General features: G+C 39.9%; 1 protein-coding gene and 1 long non-coding RNA gene across 3 annotated transcripts in view; one reads left to right on the top strand and one right to left on the bottom strand.

Moving 5' to 3' along the window:
- The window catches only part of slo (calcium-activated potassium channel slo), a gene marked incomplete in the record, with an annotated part of 691171 nt that extends 675362 nt beyond the window's left edge, over positions 1-15809 (top strand). Inside the window, 2 exon segments of the mRNA XM_069308722.1 lie at positions 9668-9823; positions 10490-15809. Of these exon segments, the coding sequence (XP_069164823.1) occupies positions 9668-9823; positions 10490-10709 (376 nt within the window).
- LOC138354477 (uncharacterized) lies at positions 12202-21044 on the bottom strand. Of its 2 annotated transcripts, none has more exons than XR_011223569.1 (4): positions 19404-21044; positions 18040-18109; positions 17114-17223; positions 12202-13042 (listed from the first exon to the last, which is right to left on the bottom strand). It is a non-coding gene; the product is annotated as an uncharacterized lncRNA (long non-coding RNA). The 2 variants fall into 2 exon arrangements; XR_011223570.1 differs by lacking the exon at positions 19404-21044 and adding an exon at positions 19109-19373.
- Positions 21045-21740: the final 696 nt, after the last annotated feature.

Below are 21740 nucleotides of genomic sequence, written 5' to 3'. Positions count from 1 at the left end.
TGATAGCTACACTCATGGTGTCCTGTTCCTAAGTGTAGTTACAGGATGATAGCTACACTCATGGTGTCCTGTTCCTAAGTGTAGTTACAGGATGATAGCTACACTCATGGTGTCCTGTTCCTAAGTGTAGTTACAGGATGATAGCTACACTCATGGTGTCCCGTTTTCCCAATACTCTTTGTCGTATAATACTTTGAAACCATCAACGGTTTTTGCCTCCACTTAACTTGTTCTAACAAAAAAAAAATTGCAGCTTTGTTTAGTTAGCTTAAATCTATGACCTCTTGTTCATGAAGTTGCAGGTCTCAAGAATTCTTCTTTATCAATTTTGTTGATTCCCATTACTATTTTGTATGTAGTGATCATATTGCTTTGTTTTCTCCTGTCTTCTAGCTTTGGCATACTGTATTTAATGCCTCTAACCTCTCCTTGTAGCTCTTGTCTTTCAGTCCCAGGAGCCATTTATTTCCATGTCATAGCTTCTTTTCCAGCTTGCTGATGTGCTTCTTAAGATATGCGCGCCATATAACCACTGCATATTCCAATTTTGGTCACTGTGTGATGGTGAATGATTCCCTCCCTTAGGATTCTCTCTATGAGCTTTCAGATTTGTGATGTCAAGTTGATCAGATGGTAGTTTTCTGCTGAGCTCTTCCTGCCTTTTTGGAAAATAGGGGTGACATTTGCATATTTCCAATCTAGGAGAACTATCCCCTTGGTCCAGAGAGATTCTGAAAAGGAGTTTCAATGGTAGGCATAGTTCTATGTCATAGTCATAGGTCCTTTATGACTTTGGATTGAATTCCATCCACACCTGGGGATTTTAAGCCTTTAAGTTTGTCAATGTTCTTCCTGATTATGTCACATTATGGGTATATTCCTGAATTTGTTCTCTTCTCCTCCAAACATTTGTATGGGTGATGGGATGTCATCTAAAGTTTCTAGTGTGAACACTGATGTAAATATTCATTCAGAATGTTTGCTGCCCTTTTATCATCCATTATAACTTGGTTAGTCTCATCTTTTTAGGGTCCTACCGAGTCTTTTGTTTTGGCTTTACTTCTTATATAGGCATAGAATGCCTTTGGGTCTTTCTTTGTTTTAGGCAAGTTTTCTTTCATAATTTCTTTAGGCTGATCTGATCCTCGTGGGACTATTTTCTGTGGAGAGCCGCTTCGGCTCCCTGGAACTCTACTGGGCTGATGTGTATATATTAGACTGTGGCAACAGTCAGTCGAAGGAGTTCCAAGCCTACCGGGGACCAGAGCAAGAACCTGGCCCCCTCAAGAGAGGCATGAGGAGCAATGGCCTAAAGACAGCCCCGTATAATTGGAAGCAGTCTTTGTTTGCCATCTACCAGGTCAGGCACCCAGAAAGGTAGGAATCTCAAAACAAACTACAGCTGGTCAAAAATTGCAAACCAAAAGCCGAACTAGCAAAAACACCAGGGAAGATATTTCTTTGAAGGGGCAGTGTGCTAGTGGGCACCCTAGGAAGGAACTCAGAATATATATAGCACAACAAAGCAAAGCTCATGCAATAACCTGGATAAAAAACCACACATGAAACAAAAAGTAACATATAAAGCAGAGTTCAGTATCGAGCAAATGGCCCCCATGGGAATAAATCCAAGGATGGCCAGCACTTACTGTAGCTTGAAGTAAAAGGGGTTTGCCACATTTGAAAGACCCAGAATAGAAGTGTCTGGCAGGACATCAGTTTAAGAACTCACAAGGAAGGTGGCCGTGTGCAGGAGTTGGCTTACCTGGTGGTGGTATTCAGTACTATGAGTTTTGCACTATCTTTGAATGTTTTTCTTGTTCCGTGTGAATCATTTGCAGAGTTGTTTGGTATTTTAAAGGTTTTGGTCATTGTTAACCCTTCTAGCTGTCTGTAGAGTTTCACTGACGTTATGGATGCTTTCCCGGTGTGGTGGAAAGTTGTCACTTGCTCTCTGTACCTCTGTGAGGTGGGGGTGGGGGGGATAAGCCAGGTTTTGGCTGTGGTTTCTAGCAGTCTAAACAGAACTGCATCTAATGTCACTTGTATAGAGTAATCTTAGCAAGATAGCTTTAGGGAGTCACTGGGGTTTCAGCCAGTAAAACACTTTATGGCAAATTAACAGCGAGTCTTGAATAAATGCTCATTATATAATTATCAGCTGTACAAAAAATGTTCACTTATTAACATTCTTAATGCTGTTGTAGATTTATGGACTTGTCTAACAATGTTTGGATATGCAAATTCCAAACATATTCAGAGAGTGCCGTAGTTGTAGTCTGCTTTGTGGAAATTTAGTGAGTTCATCTGATTGTGTGAAACAGTTTAATATTGAGAATTTATAATTTATTTCATATGATATTTTAGTTTGAGCATCACTAGCTCACTAGTTATTTTAGCACTGTAATAATAAACTTTATTATGCATTTAACTCTATTCCTTATATACTTGTAGTCTATATATTTTTGTTTCAGCTCCTGTAAAACCAACCAAGTCATTTAAATAATTTTGTATTTTTGAATTTATCTTTAAATTTTCTGTCTATAATATTGTTTCAACAAGTATTATCACACATGCTTACACGTAAATTCCATCATTCAAAACTCTTGTTGCTCTGCACTTCCAACTAAGTATACACATATTGCAGTCATGTCCATAAAGTGGAGTTTAATAATGGGCATCACATGTAGAATATACTACAGTACATATGTAAATAATCCAATATTATTTTGTGGAGTAATTCTTTAATCATGTCTTTATCAGAGAGTCATATTTTTTAGTACTTGCATAGTTTTTACTGTACTGGATACCCATACACCATTTCTGCCAAGTACAAACGTCTTTTCCACAAGGTGAGATAGTTAACTGCTGATGTGGTCAGTGTGGCTGTATGTTGACTGGTGATGTGGTCAATGTGGCTGTATGTTGACTGGTGATGTGGTCAGTGTGGCTGTATGTTGACTGGTGATGTGGTCAATGTGGCTGTAGCTTGTTGACTGGTGATGTGGTGAGTGTAGCTTGTTGACTGGTGATGTGGTCAATGTGGCTGTAGCTTGTTGACTGGTGATGTGGTGAGTATAGCTTGTTGACTGGTGATGTGGTGAGTATAGCTTGTTGACTGGTGATGTGGTCAGTGTGGCTGTAGCTTGTTGACTGGTGATGTGGTCAGTGTGGCTGTATGTTGACTGGTGATGTGGTCAATGTGGCTGTAGCTTGTTGACTGGTGAGGTGGCTGTAGCCTGTTGACTGGTGAGGTGGCTGTAGCCTGTTGACTGGTGAGGTGGCTGTAGTCTGTTGACTGGTGAGGTGGCTGTAGTCTGTTGACTGGTGTGGTGGCTGTAGCCTGTTGACTGGTGAGGTGGCTGTAGCCTGTTGACTGGTCAGGTGGTTGTAGCCTGTTGACTGGTCAGGCGGCTGTAGCCTGTTGACTGGTCAGGTGGCTGTAGCCTGTTGACTGGTCAGGTGGCTGTAGCCTGTTGACTGGTGAGGTGGCTGTAGCCTGTTGATTGGTGAGGTGGCTGTAGCCTGTTGATTGGTGAGGTGGCTGTAGTCTGTTGATTGGTGAGGTGGCTGTAGTCTGTTGATTGGTGATGTGGCTGTAGCATGTTGACTGGTGAGGTGGCTGTAGTCTGTTGATTGGTGAGGTGGCTGTAGTCTGTTGATTGGTGAGGTGGCTGTAGTCTGTTGATTGGTGAGGTGGCTGTAGTCTGTTGATTGGTGAGGTGGCTGTAGCCTGTTGACTGGTGAGGTGGCTGTAGTCTGTTGATTGGTGAGGTGGCTGTAGTCTGTTGATTGGTGAGGTGGCTGTAGTCTGTTGACTGGTGAGGTGGCTGTAGTCTGTTGATTGGTGAGGTGGCTGTAGTCTGTTGATTGGTGAGGTGGCTGTAGCCTGTTGACTGGTGAGGTGGCTGTAGTCTGTTGATTGGTGAGGTGGCTGTAGTCTGTTGATTGGTGATGTGGCTGTAGCCTGTTGACTGGTGAGGTGGCTGTAGTCTGTTGATTGGTGAGGTGGCTGTAGTCTGTTGATTGGTGAGGTGGCTGTAGCCTGTTGACTGGTGAGGTGGCTGTAGTCTGTTGATTGGTGAGGTGGCTGTAGTCTGTTGATTGGTGATGTGGCTGTAGCCTGTTGACTGGTGAGGTGGCTGTAGCCTGTTGACTGGTCAGGTGGCTGTAGCCTGTTGACTGGTCAGGTGGCTGTAGTCTGTTGACTGGTGAGGTGGCTGGAGCCTGTTGACTGGTGAGGTGGCTGGAGCCTGTTGACTGGTCAGGTGGCTGTAGTCTGTTGACTGGTGAGGTGGCTGGAGCCTGTTGACTGGTGTAAGGTGGCAACTGGTGCTCGTGGAGGTTTTGTTAATTATAAAATTACACACGTAAATATTTATTATTTATTGTAAATACTTCTATGATTCAAACTTATTATACTGTATTTGTTTATATTTTGTTGTCGTGTGAAATGTATAGCAAAATAGTGAAAATACATGTATAAATAATAACTGAATAATTAAGGATATGAAGTATATCAAAGTTAGAAAAGAAGACAGCAGAATAGTACTGTATATTTATAGATAAAGTGAGAGAGGAAAACAAGAGTGTATGTATATGAGAGTTGGATTTATACTGCAGAGCATGCATGTGGAAATTTCTAGTAGAGGCTTTGCTTACTAGACAGATTCATACAGTGTTGTGGTGTATAGATTGTAAAAATTGTATAGCATAGTATTAGACTAGTAACTGGTTTAACTGTAAGTGTATGTTTAATGTTTCAAGTTTTAAGTGAAGTATTGCATGTACTTATTTTAGTAGTTGAGTATCACAATAGGTAGAAACAATGTGACATATTTGTAGCTAAATACAGTATATAGTATTTGTTGTAAGTTTTGTTTTACTGCTAAATGTTTTAATGGGCAGATGCCTGTTCACATGTCATGAAGAATTAAAATGCATTTTTCCTAGATGAGCTTCTGATGATTAGAAATTTTTATATTCTTCAGTGTTGTAATACTGAAATTGAAATTGAAATTGAAATAAGTTAATTGAGGTAAAATGCACACAAAGGGATGAGGCAGCTCAAGCTATTCTCACCCCGTTCAGTACATCGTGTTAATACATACATAGATACACATCACAAGCAATAAACGTATTACCGAACATTCTGAGAGACAAACATATACATTTCCTCCTTTACACAAGTAATACTGTAATTAGTACCTGAATTTACCTGAGGGGCCACTCAGGTAATTAATTACTACCTGGTAATTAGTGTTACCAGGTGGTTAACACTAATTAGATAGTGTTAACATGTAAGCCATCAAAGATTTTTTTATAAGCCACTTTTGATAGCTCTGTACTTACATATGTTCCTGTAAGGGATAAAAGGTTTTTGTCCTTAAGGTATTATTTTAAGAACTATAAACGTCCTGAAATACTAAAGTTCACTAATTTGTCATAAGTCTGCCACTTATAAGCCATAACTACCAAAACTCTGCTGAACTTTAAAATCCAGCTTGAAAAAATCATTAGAACAAAGGGGGATCTTTGACAAGCTGCCAGCTTCCTGTGCTCGTCGAGGCCACTAGAGTGGTAGTGACCCCATAGGTAACTTCAGGTAAATTTTTAATCTCCTTTAGGCTTCGGCTAAGAAAGTCCTTTGTCACATGGCATGGGCACCAGTAATACACCGTAACCTTCCAAGAAGTCAATGCCATAAAGTGACGTGTGTGAATACAAGGAAAAATTAATGCTTATTAAAAATATAGATTTATTACTTACCTAAAAATATTGGATATAAGACCTTCATGGCAAGCCAAGAACAGGAATCACAGAGCAGATCTCCTCCAGGGGACAAACTAAAAATTGAGTGATTTCAATGTCCATAAAGGGTTTACAATATAATTAATCACCCCTTGAATAATTATAAAAACTATAGGCCATTAACATGAAATAACCACCACACAATGGTTACCTGTTACCCTGTCCAATAAAGTGTATTGTTAACCATGATACTAAACTAACACAACTACAACACAGATATTTGTATACAAATTAAAACTGCCAAAACACAGGAATACAGTGATATAATATATTTCTCCTAATAACTAGGACAGAGGACACATAGGAACATGAAAAATAAATATGCTTATACCATCTCCTTTGATCAGTATTGGAGGTCCAGGCTAGTTATCTTGGTTTTATATAAAGAATAACAATAACTGTATTTAACTAATGACTTAATTCATTATGTCGGGGACAGATAGCCATAGTGTATTCATACATGTTAGGCTTTTATCAAGATCCCCCCTGTCCAGGATGCAACCCCTAAAACAAACTGACTGACTCCTGAGTACCTACTTACTGCTATATAAACAGAAGCATTAGGCAAAAGAGATTGTACCCAACCATTTCCGTCCAGCCCAGAATTCTCAATTTTGCGTCGAGAATGAACCCGACTGTACTACCGGGACCTTTATTTGTGAAGCACCAACTAGATTATTTTACTGGTACGGTATACAAAAGAGCATGTGCTTCAACAGTGACCTTGTCTGACACTCAAGAGATTATCTGATACCTCCTCCAACACTCCTTCATGCACTACTGGAATTATAATGAGGAGGACTCATGCTCGTATGTTGTGTCCCACAACATTTCAATATTCCCTACTGGCTTTCAACATTTACACTTACTCTTTCTCGAATGTCTGAGGTATGTGATTTGCAACTGCAAATTACTCTTTTTTAATAACTACATTCTTTTTCCAGCACTGGATGTTTGTTTTCAGCAATCTTCCAGAATCAGAGGTTTATAACACTGCACAGTATTTAGAAATTGGTGCATATACTGTGCATATTTAAAACTTCAAATACTGTTCATGTGACAATCAGGGGTGTTCTCACCATATATGATCACACACTGCACAAGACAATGAGAGATGTTTTAAAGTGCCACATAAGATTTAAAACTCCAACAGGTACACAGGGCTCATTTCTGCTTCCTCGAAAACTGGGGATAAAACAAAGCTGCCTTTGTTCCAATAATCCTGTATGATGTGCTTTTCTGAATGTTTCATCATCATACAAAGGGCAAGAAAAGCTTACATTTCTGCCACAGTTGTATCTTTACAGTGCATCAAGCATAAGGTGACATACCGCTCTTTTTCAATGAGTTTTGCCTCGTATCTGTTTGTTTTCTAACAAAATGTGTCCCAAACGGCTCAACAAAATATGCCGTAAAATAGTCCATGTCACACATATCTTCACCAGTATAAAGGAAAGTGTCAGTAACACCTCCAGCTGTATTATCATATGTGGTAGCAATATGTAGAACAAAATTGCTATCATCATCCCACAGGAGCACACTGTGCTGCTGGAGGCATCGCCTCCAGCACCACCATGACGGGCATGGATACTACCTCCAACAAAGCTACATTGACTTAGAGATGAAGCTCTTCTAATCTGCACAGGACAGGCATGTATAGTTGAAGTAGAGGCCAATCTTCCATCATTTTCTCCATGTGATATTGTATGGTGTCATTTAGCAGGGTGTGGTGCTGAGTCGGCACTCTTCCAAGTAACACCATGAAACCTGCTACCACTAGCCACAGGATAGCCACTAGTATTAAATTTCTGGTTACTAAATCCAGAAAATTAGTCATCTTCACTGTTCATGGAGAAGAGGAACAGCAGGTAGCACAGCTGCTGCATTGGAATGCTGTGGTCGAGGTGGAGTAGACCGGGGATGCAGAGGCGGAGTAGGCCTAGGCTTGGATACACTCACTGGGTTATCAATGTCAGTCTGTCTCAATTCCAAATGATTTTTGCATATATCATTATCAAGACGATGTAGAGTGGAGTAGACCGGGAGCACAGTGGAGGTGGAGTAGGCCTTGCCTTTGTGACGCTCACTAGTTTATCATTTTCACTCTCGGAATCAATGATATCTGATTTTTGTGTATAGTCCTTATCACCGTACACAAACATATATACACATCATCTGATAGTGATGAGGATAATCCTCATCTCATCACTATCAGGATCATCAATTTCATGTTTCATAAATTTCTTGTCTATTTCCTCCAATGTGAGTGATGGCATCGAGTGAGCCACATGACACTCCATGAGCAAGTCCCATGTGTGCCACTCATGGTTGTTGTACAGTATACAAACTGAGGCCAACCCGCTCACGTGCAGGAGTCTGCAATTATTTTTTTCAATATGGAAGCTGTTTACTGGAGGCCTGAGTCATCAAATAAGTGTCCCGTTTACTGCGCACAAGTTTCATATCTTACGCTACATATTAAAACATCACTGGTTGTGATGCACACCATGGACGAAACAACCCTGGTTGTGATGCGCAGTTGAAAGGTTAAAATAAAACAAAATGTAAATTACCTTAGGGATCTAAGAAGAAAATTTGTTTTAAATTGTTTCTACAAAATTGCCAGAAGCCTAGTAAATAAATTTGACACATTGGATGTGTATACTGAGGCTGAAAATCCCAACATCATTGGCATCAGTGAAACATGGGGAACGAGAGGACATAATAGAGAGGAGAATTCATCTCCCAGGATACCATCCACCATTCAGAAAGAACAGAACAACAAGACCAGGTGGGGTAATAACCTATGTAAAAGAGGACATGGATGCAACCACCAGTGAAGAACTGAACACCATGGATCCTCTGAGAAAATAAAATTAATTAATAGCATGAAGGACACCTAGTTTTAGTACATATAGTATACCTGCTTTAGTGAGACCACAGCCTTCCATGAGTGAACACTGAAAATGGGTCGGGTACGGTCGACGGATGGCATTAGTATCGTCACACCCTACCACACTGATCCAACAAGAATCCTGCAGGTCAAACAAGTGGCAAAGAAGTTTTCAACCACATCACAGAGGGAGGTGCAAACAGCTTACACAAGGTTTCAGCCATTGCAACATCAGAAGGCCTTGAAATTCAATCCTTATGTTAGAATACCATAGAAGAATTGGTTATTGAAATTGTTCCAGCAAATGGAACTGTCACAATTCCTTTGACGATTCAATTTTAAAACACTTGTAGACACTAGTGCAGATGATTTTACCATTCATTCAAGAACAATGACTCAAACTGGACTTGTCTGTAAGGATTATCTTCCAGTAGTTCATGAAATAATGTGGATGAAAGATGTTTAGTTAGAAAAATTGAAATAAACTTTCAAGTTTTAAAATTAACTTACCTAAATTTTGTATATATTATGTTCAACATACAGTACTTCCAGAGCTAACAGACTGGTAAATTATGTTCAGAATACCAAAACCAACTGACTTGTAATCAATGTTGGTTGCTGTATGTGCATGAGGAGTTTGAACATAAGAATGCAAGTGACTAAAGAATTACTTTTCACAGTTCATCTTGAGGAGCATGCCTTCTCTAGGCCTACACACACACACACACACACACACACACACACACACACACACACATTTGTTGTAAAGTGTATAGCTTTGAGAGCTACATGTCACTGATGTTTTAAATAACAGACATGCTATGGTATATGACACTTGTCATATTGTATAGCATTACAGCATTTCTGTGATTTTGAAATTAAAATGCTGAACTTTTTAAATAGAGAAACACATTTTTACTTTGAAGCCCATTTTCCATAATTTATACATATTTTTGTCTACAGCACACCTGAGACACTGGCAAATCGTGATCGATGTCAAGTTGGTCAAATTTCTCTCTATGATGGCCCACTTGGTCAGTTTGGTGAAGGTGGCAAGTATGGTGACCTCTTCTGTGCAGCACTGCGGAACTATGGCATGCTATGTATTGGTCTCTACAGGTGAGTAAGCACACCACCACCCCACCTGCACCTCACCGACTTTGTATTCACAGCTAATCCATGTATGTACAAAGGCTGACAATGTCAGTCATTTGCTACTTCACTTATGTGTAAGGAGTGACAGGGACCAAAGCTTATACCAGTATATTGTGTGTCAATTGGACTCATTTATCTTTATTTTTAACAAAGTTAAATGAACCTAAAGACAATGATATAAGGTTTAAGTCATGATCATGTTACTCCTACCTTTCAACACAGAGTATTTCTCCTTCCTCCCTCCTCCTTGTATTTATATATTAGCTTTAATGCACTTCTTCACCCTTCTATTGTATTCAATATTGATTAAGAGCGGACCTCTAAATAAGAGAGCCTTTGCATCATCAAAATATGGTTTGTTAAAAATGAGCTATTGTAATGTATCACAACAGTGTGTATGCACCTGGCTTGTTAAAATCCTATCATAATTTATTCAAGCCTGCATAAGTAGGCTTTGTAAAGTATGTAAACCTGCTTTTAAACACACGGCTTATGAGACGTTTCTGCACTTTCTGTACAGTAGCATGGCCAATGGGCAAGCTTGTAAATTGTTTGCGAGGAGCAGGAGGAACTCTTGTTTAATGAAATATCATTTTCGTTATGCTCGTGAGATATGAAATTGATTTACAGAACACTCCGTATGGTTCCTCAATCTGCCGTTGGTTTGGACTGCAGATTCCGCGACACATCAAGCTCGTGTGACGCGTCGTCCAAGCGGTATGTGATAACCAACCCACCGGATGACTTCACGCTGCTGCCCACTGACCAGGTGTTCGTCCTCATGCAGTTTGACCCTGGCCTAGAGTACAAGCCTAACCGGGGAGACATGACTAAAGAAGATAACTCCTGACTCCTCCTCTGTAGCGCCCTCACTGACGGACCCTACTCCTACATCTAAAAAAATAAAGAGTCCAGCGCTGCACCAACATCACACCAACACCACAACACACCACCCGCTCATCAGCTGCTGCTGCCGACCACCCACCACTCTTGAAGTGCAACAGTGTGCGGCAGCTGCCCCGTGCTGTGCCTCAGCCGTCCTCCCCACTACAGTTACCCCACCTGATCTTCTTTCTCAGTATAGAACCATACCCTTTGTAGCAATTCCCATCTCCCATAGTGGGTTTTTGGTCTGTTGTGTTCCGGATGGTCCCAGCACAAGGAGAGGTGTTGTGCACCTCACTACACAAGCAGGTGGCCCATGTGTGCTTCATCATTCTCAGTTCATATGTGTTCAGACTGTTTTGCGTATGCTCATTTCAGTTAAAGGAATGAAATAACAAATTTCATTTTGTGATCATCATCTTTGAATTGTATATATTGATGCTTGAATGAGTATTCTTTGTGTGTTAAACTCTGCTTTTGTGTGGGATCGCGAACTTTCGACATAGGGAAATTCACAAGTGTAATAGGATGTTCCAACTATGCAAGTTGCTACCTTGACTCACTCACTAGTGTCCCAGGTGGTTTGAGTGTAGCTCCATTGTCAACCCTGAGTTTAGTTGCCCGTTGTAAGTCAGCCTGCACATGCCCGGCTCACAGACACATTGGCCAATGCAGCCGTACAAGTCACACTTGCAGCAAGTGATCATATATTCAGGGTCCTTCAAACTTTCTTGGACTCATGTCATAGACCAGCCTAAATTTCAGCAATATTTCAGTGGTGTCCAAACTGTTCTTACTGAAAATTGACACTGAATACTTGGTCTTTTGACATGATGTGCCCAGGTCTGTTTGAGAGTGAGGATGCTACAATAGAAAGTTAAATATTAAGCAGATATTTTTAATGATGTATTTTCAGTCATCTGTGCATAACTTTTCAATAGCAAAATGTGTTAAATTTTGTAACTATTCTTTTTTATTCCTCTTCCTGTAATTTTTTATGTTCTTATAAAGTATAGTTTCTATATTGGTATATATAATTTTAGGGTATTGTTTCCTCATCTAATCATTCATATTTTCATTTAAGAAAAGTATCAAAATTGTGGCACAGAAGACATCCACATTTTCACAAGCACCATATAGCCAGGGATAGTTGTTCAGTAAGATGTAGGCCCAGAAATGTATTTACATGCGATTTGTTTAGAGAAGAGTTTGAACAAAATGTTAAGTGTTATAGTTTTTTACTTAGTTGTGTAACATTAACAAAGTTTACTAAATGATACATCAGTGTGAATAAAGTTCTTAGTCTTGCAAGTTAAAGTTGTCAAAAGTTGTAAAGAAACTGCATTTAACAAATCAAAATTGTTATTGGCACCATGTCCGTTGAGTGCCAAGGTGCTGGGTTATACAGTCCCAGTGTAGTCACATGTGGCCAGCACCATCACCTCCAGCAAGGCAGCATCAGTGGGGATCTGGAAGCCTCACAGGTTATGCATGCTGCAACTTTTGCCAGCAAATCTCATTTTGGGATTTGTGAGCAAGGTCATCCTAATATAAAATTATGAATGGTCTTGGGTGGTCATCTTCACAGTATCCCGTGGGTACAAATTATACCATGTTATCTTGAACCCTGGATATGTTCACATTTCAATACCCACCGTCTCTCAGGGGCCTGGTCCACTATGGCTCACTAGTGCATGGCCACTCAAGATCTCTTGTGGTGACTATGTCCATTAGTTGCCCACCTTAGCTGGAGGTTGGAAGGTATTATCCAATTTTGCTGAGCCACATTGACCCCTGTGATCATATCCTAGTTTGTATGGTATGCCATTCCACATTTCTGATGTTTACAATATCCTGTTTTGATCCACAGTGTGCAAAGATATAATCCTTGTTCCTACATACAGTAACCTTGGGAACTTGGCCCATTATGGCCCTTATTATCAGTGATGAATATCACTGAGTAATGCTTGAGTGTTATTATTCACCAGAGTGTTGTTCATATCTACTCATGCATATTTTCTTGAGTCCTAATAAGATGTGCTGCACTGAATTATCTATGAACATTGACAGCTGCTCAGCTAAGGTGTGGAAGCTATACCTCCATAACTTGCTGTTGGGGGAGTGAATAGTGCGTGAGCTAACCCCCAAGGACTCACCAAGCGCAGCTCTCTGGTTGCGACTGTGTTGTCATTGCCTTACAAATGCCAAGAGCTTAAGTTTTCATCTCTATTCAATCATGGCTTTTCTTCTCCTAATGTCACAGACCAGTAGATGGTGCAGGGTATGTCAGCTAACTGGCTGAAAGGTGGAAAGACATGATCAGAAGTGATACTTTATCGTTTGTTTCCCTACAGTGTTCTAAAGAATATTTAAAGTTAATATTTTATAAGAATAAAAGTGCAGTTTTACAAGGCATTGGAATAAAAATGAGTGGAGCACATGCTTTGAAAATTTGTTGAATAACCTAACAAACATTACTAGGTGACCATACTGCCCAGGTTGCCCCCCAAAAAACTGCCAAGAATGCCAGCCAACTGACTGCACCGTGCCCTAGATAACTGCCTGTCCCACACTTGCCAGGCTATATGGGGGCGGAGTCAGGAGGTGATGGAGAAGTGGTTCTTTTAAAAGTGGGCATTTGTTTAACACTACAATCTTGACTTGTTGACTTGTCTTAAATCTGAAAGATACACCATGAACACTTTCATGTGAATCCCTTTCTTGACAAAACCCTGACTCCATCCCTCTCTCAGACTACCAGTGGTCATGCAGTAAAAATGCCTAGATTGAACTATGCTGGAAAAAAATCCCATTAGATACATAATAAAATGTGATATGTAATATAGATCCAGGTGTCATGTACTGCATGATAATCGTGCTTCTTTTTGGAAATGTCTAAGGAACCACTGTATACTATATATCCTTCTTCATATTATTGAAAGAAATTTTTTGTATATTTTGTGTCCACTTGTGTTTCCCCGCCTTCTGCTCTGGCCTCATACATGCATATTAGTGACCATATGACCTATTTTGTAACAATCTTTATAATCTCATTGTTCTATAAATAAAACAAGGAAAATGAGCCTTAATGTACTCCAGACAATAGAAGAAAATAGGTCATCTGTTTACATCGGGTTTTTTGTCACGAAGGGGACGTATTTGAAATTATGCACCGTTGGATATCTATGTACCATAATGACTCTGATGGGACAGTGATCATGAGCTGTAGTTACCTACATTGTTAGGGTCATCTTTATTATCAGGTTTGACAAAAAGTGATATAGATGGTGTTTATAGCTCATGATTGCCAATCTTATCAATTTTCATACTTCTTTGTTCTGAATCAGAGTCGTAATTCGACTGGTGTCTCTTACCATGGCCTCTGATCTGTTTAAAGTTCAGATCTGCTAACCTGAGTGCTCTGTGTTGAGCTCCATTGTCTTAATGGACTCTGCTCTGCAAACCTGCCTTACTAAGTCTCATTTTGTTGCAGAAGCAATAAGGCAAAAAAAAAAGTTAAAGTTTTCAGGATTGCTTATTATGCAAACTGGCCATAGTGATTATGCAGGAAACTAAATGCAACATAAATTTCAGATTAATTATCTGTATTTGTGATAAATGTTACAATGCAGGGGAACTGCTTTTGGGGTTTAGGATGCAAATCCAAATACAGGTGTGCTAATCCTTTTCTAGAGGAATTATAACTAGGAATCTCAAGGCTTCATAAAACTGTATATAATAAAATTTATTAGAAACAAAATCAATGATCAAAATCAGAGTAGTACTTGAAATCAGTGGGTTTAGTGGGGGTAGTTTTTGTAAGAGAGATTTACAACCCAGACCTGAGAGATGGTTCCCCTAGTTACTTACCATCCAGTGACATGGGCCAAACGTTCTCACTGACTTATGACACACAGTAAATACTCTAGTACTGGAATGGATTGGTTGTTTCATTAATGAGAAATGCCAATTGGATAATCAGATACCTGGTGTGTTTTGATAGTCATATGATGTTAAGATGTTTAGCCTTATTGTGGGTGTGCCCATTTCCGTAGGCCACCACATTTGACTCTTGGAGTGGACAAGGCTAAAATTGTCAGCATAATATCAAAATGCATTTAATAAAGAATAGATTAGGCCAATACAACACATGTTGAAATTGGTGTAATGATATTTTTAATGTCTGCATTTTTGTATTTTTGGAGACCATTATTTGCCAGTTTTAGCCTGGCCCATGATTACTGTTGCTTGCCAACATCTGGTGTCCTGAAACCAAACCTACAAACCCATTACCTCATCCATCAATAATTACATATTTGATCATAAGCTTATAATTTTTGTTAAACAATTTACAGATTTGCAACAAATCACAATGATATTTAGTGCACACTAGAGAGACCCGCCATAAGATAACACTCACGTACACTCGTTCTGTTTATTTTATACGTCTAATTATGTTAAGCCTGATATAGCTTATATTACAATGAGTTATAGTACTATACTATTATTTTCCTGCATTGTTGTAACCTATAAAAACTGAATACAAATTTTAATAATATAAACATAACTCAAAGTATGCTACTTAAAAGTGTCTTTGGTGAATGAAGTTCTTGCTATTGTGTTATTATAGGATTTATATTGTTAAGATTCTTATTACAAAATATGCATTATTGAAATAAGATTTTCATGCAAGCTCACTCAAAATTTAAATACTGCTTTGTTATAGTAAATATATAAATAAATTACTTAGTATTTACTGTACTTGTAATAGGGAATATTCACACTGCAATGTCAGGGGATTAATTTCAAACCATAAAGAAAACTAACTTGGCATTTAATTATTGGTCTACAACAAAGTGTAGTTACAGTTAAAAAAAAAATCGGTAGGAAAATATATTCAAAGTACCAGTATAACAAATATATGTGGGTCTTGTCTGGTGATGGATGGGACTTCAGATTTGGAAAATGTTGTGTTAATGTTTGTTTAATGTAAGGATTACACTACTGGTTCAGAACTGTTTTTATTTGAATATTTGAACAGCAATAGAATAAATGCACCTCTGTTGTTCTGGCTTTCACAATTACCTTAATGTACTTTTGTACAGTACAGTGCTTACAATAGACCTTCTGGTACTGCATAATGAGAAATTTAACTCCAAAATAACGTTAGAAACTTTCAAGTACAGTATTGGTATATATCAGAGTATACTGTGAGGATACTAGTAAAAAATTAGACATACATTTCAAATCAGTTAAGTCTAATATTAGCTACAACAACGAATATAGAATAATGCTGCAAAGACTTTACAATGGCTCACAGCAATGAAAATTTATGCTCCAAAATTATTATGGGAGATTTAATTGCTAAAATAAAATAAGTGCACTATTTTTTTTAGTAGTTTGCCGAATTTGATTGAAATTGAAATTGAGTCTATAAAGTTTGCAAAACAAAATTTGGCCACAGTATGAATTAAACAGAATTACCTGGTAAGTTGAAAATGGATTTGGGAAAGTGGCAATGGAAATAGATATCTAATTGACTTTATTCTCTCCAAACAATTCAGGATACAGTATATTGTAAGGGAACTACTGTACTTTACATTTAAATTTTATTATTTTATAGGAAGAACTACTTTAAATTTAAAGTGCACTAAATCAAGTACAAAGAGGAAATTTAAATGAACTACACACAGCTACCCTGTATTTGGATATGAGCATTTCACCCAAACTAGTCATGCATCATATGTATTTAAAACACTTGGAAGACACAAAACTGACATGGAATTAGTTATTGCTTATGATTACACAAATCTCTGTGGTGAGGAGAGAATTTGATGGAAACTCCTTACAAGAATGAGGTGGGTGCTTCACAGTGCAGTCACACACACACAACTTGGTTGCAGATGATAATAGGTTACTAGGGAAGATAAACTTTGACGAGTGTCATGCTCTTCAAGATGACCGGGACAAAAATAACTGCATGGAGCAACATTTGGCAAATTGAATTCAGTGTGCATAAATGTTACATTGTGGAATGTGTAATAAGAAAAAAAAAAAGGCCACTCACACACTACAAATTATGTGCAGACACATTAAAGAACTTTAACAAAGAAAAAGATGTAATAGTGCTTCTTAATAGTAGACCGTCACCAAAGGATCATATACAAGACATTGTGTGAGGAGCATATGCAATGTTTTCCAATTTCAAAACTGCTTTTAAGTACTGTATGTGGACGGTAGAATATTAAAGAAATTGTTCACGATCTCCGTGAAAACAAAGTTGAAATATGCACCAGTTGTATGGTGCCCATATCTCAAGATGCACATCAATAAACTGGAAAAGGTGCAAAGACATACAAACAAATTTACCTGAGGGCCACTAACACTATTGGCCTCAACATGGGCAGGAAGCCGGCGACTTGTCAAAGGTCCCCCATTTGCCTTGATCTTTTCCATTTGGATTTAAATGGCTTGCAGAACTGGAAACAAAAAAATATAAGGAGAGATTATAATCATTAAATATGCCAAGATAGAAGATAATGAGGTGGTATGATCACTGTACAAAATAGTAACAGGTACAGTATTGACAAAATTGACAGAACAATTTTTGAAAACTGCAATTTGAAGAACAAGAGGACATATAGGTTCAAACTAAGTTAAAAAAGCTGGCAAAAACATTGGAAAAGTTCACTTTCTCAGAGTGGTGGATGGTTGGAACAAGGTAAGTGAAAAGGTGGTGGAGGCCAAAACTGTCAACAGTTTCAAGCTGTTGTATGACAAAGAGTACTGGGAAGACGGGACACCACAAGCGTACCTCTCCTCCTAAATCTACACTTAGGTAATTATGGTGCAGTGTTCGTGAGTGTATGCAGTAGTTCTGTGCGTTGAGTAAAACAAAACACCATAGGCGATACAAGATTTTATTAATTTTAAGTATTAATAATAATATATTTGCAACTGCAAGTTGCATGGCATTGTTGCAACTGCAGTTGCTTGCTGCAACCATCCTGCATGTGCAGGGATGTATGTTAAGTGACCTTAATAACTAGACTTGTGTACATATTCTACGTAAGTAGGGGCACATGCACCTGAACATAGTACTTTAGTACATAAATAAAGTATACAAGGTAAGAGAATTCATCCTAAAATTATAAATGGTGCAGTTTGCAATAATAACGAAGGCTGCATATCGCCATTAATCCTAAATAATTCATTAGTAATTATCCACTTACATATGTGTTTAACATTAAATGTGTAAATGATGAGACAAGCTACATGCATATAGAGCTACATACCAAGCCCAGTAGGTTCCGGAATCTGTACATTAGTTGATTGACAGTTGAGAGGTGGGCCAGAGCTCAACCCCTGCAAGCACAATTAGGTGAGTACAGAAACAATGAAGGAGTATGCATCATGAAAGTGTATACATGCATACAAAGATTCAGATTAAAATTTATTCATCTATTTATTTACTTGTATACAAGAAGGTACATTGGGTTTATGAGAGTACATATAGCTTTAAATGTTTTTACATTCTTAAAAAGCCACTATAGTACGCATAGCATTTCGGGCAAGTACTTAATCTAACAGATAATTGTAAGTAGGTAATTTCTAGCAACTCTGAAAAAAATTACAGGTACAGAGTAAGAAAATTTTACAAAGATTAGTAGGTACATTAATGTAAAATTTGAGGGTTATCAACAGGTACATTGTAGCAGCATAATTTAAGGATTATTTAAAGGTATAATGCAGTACAATATGCATTCAATATAACAACCATGATATAAGGTGATTACAATAGTAAAGTTGTATGGCTTAGGTACTGTACATATATTGGGGGAGAGAAGTCTCCCGCCAAAAAAAAAAAAAATGCCGTAGAAAGCAAAGGGGCCTGACAGCTGAGTGGACAGCGCTTCAGGTTCGTAGTCCTGAGGTCTCGGGTTCGATCCCCGGTGGAGGCGGAAACAAATGGGCAGTTTTTTCACCCTGATGCCCCTGTTACCTAGCAGTAAACAGGTGCCAGGGAATTAGACAGTTGCTAATTAGACATCCTCCAGGCTGTTTCCTGGAGGATGTTTAACAAAAAGGAGGCCTGGTCGAGGACCGGGAAGCGGGGACGGTAAGGCCCAAAATCATCTTAAGATATCCTCAAGATAGTATGAGTTGAACATAATGTTTAAATTCAAATTAAAAAAAATCAAATGTTTATTCAGGTAAAGTATATACATACAAGAGGCTGTACAAAAATTTATAGATTTATAGATAGAGCTAGTACATACAATGCCTAAAGCCATTATTACGCAAAGCGTTTGTTTCGGGCAGGAAAGTTGTGATGGGAGGGGTCCGGGTGGGTCCATTGCTCACCCATGTGCACTATGAAGGACGACACCATGAAGGAGGGAGGGTTTTTGACAAGGTGGGCATGATTTGCGAGGGAGTGTGGAGGGGCGACCAGCCCCCCTGGCTTTAAATACCGGGCCTACAGCTTGTGGCCGCCGCTTTACAAGGAAGACAAATTAAGGCCTATACGCCCTGCGCACCGTTTCCACCCTTCATCCGAAAAACTCGAGATACGCTCTTTAGACGCATCACAGCCATTTACAGAGCTCAATGTATCTCATACCATTTGATGTGAAATCATTGATAACAGGACACTCACCAAATATATTTGTTGGAGGCTGTGTCTTCTTAACTTGTTGCTGTATAGCTGAAATGATGTGATATTCGAATTCTCTGTCGAATCTGGCCTTAAAGTTTGGATGGAGGCAATGCATATAATAATAATAATAATTTTATTTACAAGAAGGTATAATGGATTTGAGATTACATAAGATTGGTATTTTTACATTCCTGCAAAGCCACTAACACGCATAATACAAGACGATGCAATAGGCTGTTATAGGAGTGTACATATGCTGATCGGTAAATAGTACATTCTTGCAAAGCCACTAGCACGCATATCGTTTCGGGCAGGTTCTTAAGCTAACAAATACATCATTTTAGTAACGTTGTGAACGCTCGAGACATACCGTCATCCGGACTGAACCAATAGCGTGCTGCCTGGTACCATCCACCAATCAGCGCTCACCTGAGGCGTGCAAGAGCCAATAGGAAATAAGGCTCCGAGCCAGCATATGAACCACTTATAAACACACACAGTACTTCGATATTTGATCACTTTTAGGCCAGTTCTCATCAATTATATAAGATTTGTTGCAGACAAGGACGTTAGAGGATCATACGATTAAATCGGAATCGTGAAATTGGAGACGCTGCTGCAGGTTTTGCAGGTGCCCGAAACGCTATGCGTGATAGTGGCTTTACAAGAATGTAAAATCAACTTAATTTCTATGTTCTCTGTTAACCCCCAATGTACCTTCTTGTATAAATAAATAAATAAATAAATAAATAAATTGTGGCGGCGACGTGTCCATCAGGGTCTCCTGTGAACAACCCTCAACACAAGTGTGGACTCGCATCTTTTATAAAGAGATGCGATCAGCCCCTCAACGGCTGAAGAAGGACTCCTGGTTCAACTTTGACGACGAGCGGACGTCTGGACACCTCCTCCGCCTGGGAAGCCACCTTATCACGTTCTGTTTTCGCGTTTTGGCTTTGCTACTGCCGTTTGGCATCCCTATTCAACGGTTCGGTTGTATGACGCCTGGCGCACATATCGTCTTGGGTCACGGGATTGTTGATAGTTTTTTTGACGTGTACTGGCTGGTTCTCCCGGCGGGGTGACGGTGTCCGGGGGCCGACTTGGCCGAGAGTGGCGGGTCTTGGTGGGCTCCTGGTGTGCCCTCAGACGTGGTGGGCGGCTGGCTACTGCTCTGCCGGGGAAAACTGGATGACTTTTGCGTTTTAGTTGGGGGCCGAGTTTTTGGTTTTGCTACCCAGTGTTTACTGTGTGGGGCGGGGCCGGTGCTTGTCACTCTGAGGGACTCCGGGGGCTTCCCAATCATCTGCCCGTCTGCGTTTCTTTGCCGCGAGGCATATTAGTTTCCAGTGATTGGCGTCACTTGTTTCGCGATTTGGCCTGGCGTTTCACCTTTCAGGGCTTCGCGATTAACAGGTACCTCGGGGCTCATCCGATCCCACGATTGTCGTCGCCCTTAAATCAACAACAACAACGTCTGAAGAAGGCCACTGACCTATGAAACGGAAATGAGGTAAGATCTTGGTTCTTCGTAATCACAAGGAATAGGTATCAGGTAATTCTAGTGAGTTTGTTTAACCATAATACATGTAATTCCATATTCTCCCCGCAGTGCTGGAGCCGCTTTTCTTGCCTCGTCGTTTTTCATCGGTTTCTTTTTTAGATTATTTATTATGTGGGCGGTAGTGGACCTATCCATACCCATCGTGTGGACGGTAGTGGACCTATCCATACCCATCGTGTGGACGGTAGTGGACCTATCCATACCCATCGTGTGGGCGGTAGTGGACCTATCCATACCCATCGTGTGGACGGTAGTGGACCTATCCATACCCATCGTGTGGGCGGTAGTGGACCTATCCATACCCATCGTGTGGACGGTAGTGGACCTATCCATACCCATCGTGTGGGCGGTAGTGGACCTATCCATACCCATCGTGTGGGCGGTAGTGGACCTATCCATACCCATCGTGTGGACGGTAGTGGACCTATCCATACCCATCGTGTGGACGGCAGTGAACCTATCCATACCCATCGTGTGGGCGGCAGTGAACCTATCCATACCCATCGTGTGGGCGGTAGTGAACCTATCCATACCCATCGTGTGGACGGCAGTGAACCTATCCATACCCATCGTGTGGGCGGCAGTGAACCTATCCATACCCATCGTGTGGGCGGTAGTGAACCTATCCATACCCATCGTGTGGGCGGCAGTGAACCTATCCATACCCATCGTGTGGGCGGTAGTGAACCTATCCATACCCATCGTGTGGGCGGCAGTGAACCTATCCATACCCATCGTGTGGGCGGCAGTGAACCTATCCATACCCATCGTGT

This window comes from Procambarus clarkii, chromosome 63 (assembly GCF_040958095.1).
Source record: "Procambarus clarkii isolate CNS0578487 chromosome 63, FALCON_Pclarkii_2.0, whole genome shotgun sequence".
Taxonomy (NCBI): domain Eukaryota; kingdom Metazoa; phylum Arthropoda; class Malacostraca; order Decapoda; family Cambaridae; genus Procambarus; species Procambarus clarkii.
Note: the sequence above shows the minus strand (reverse complement) of the source record. Positions and strands in the feature narration are given on the sequence as shown.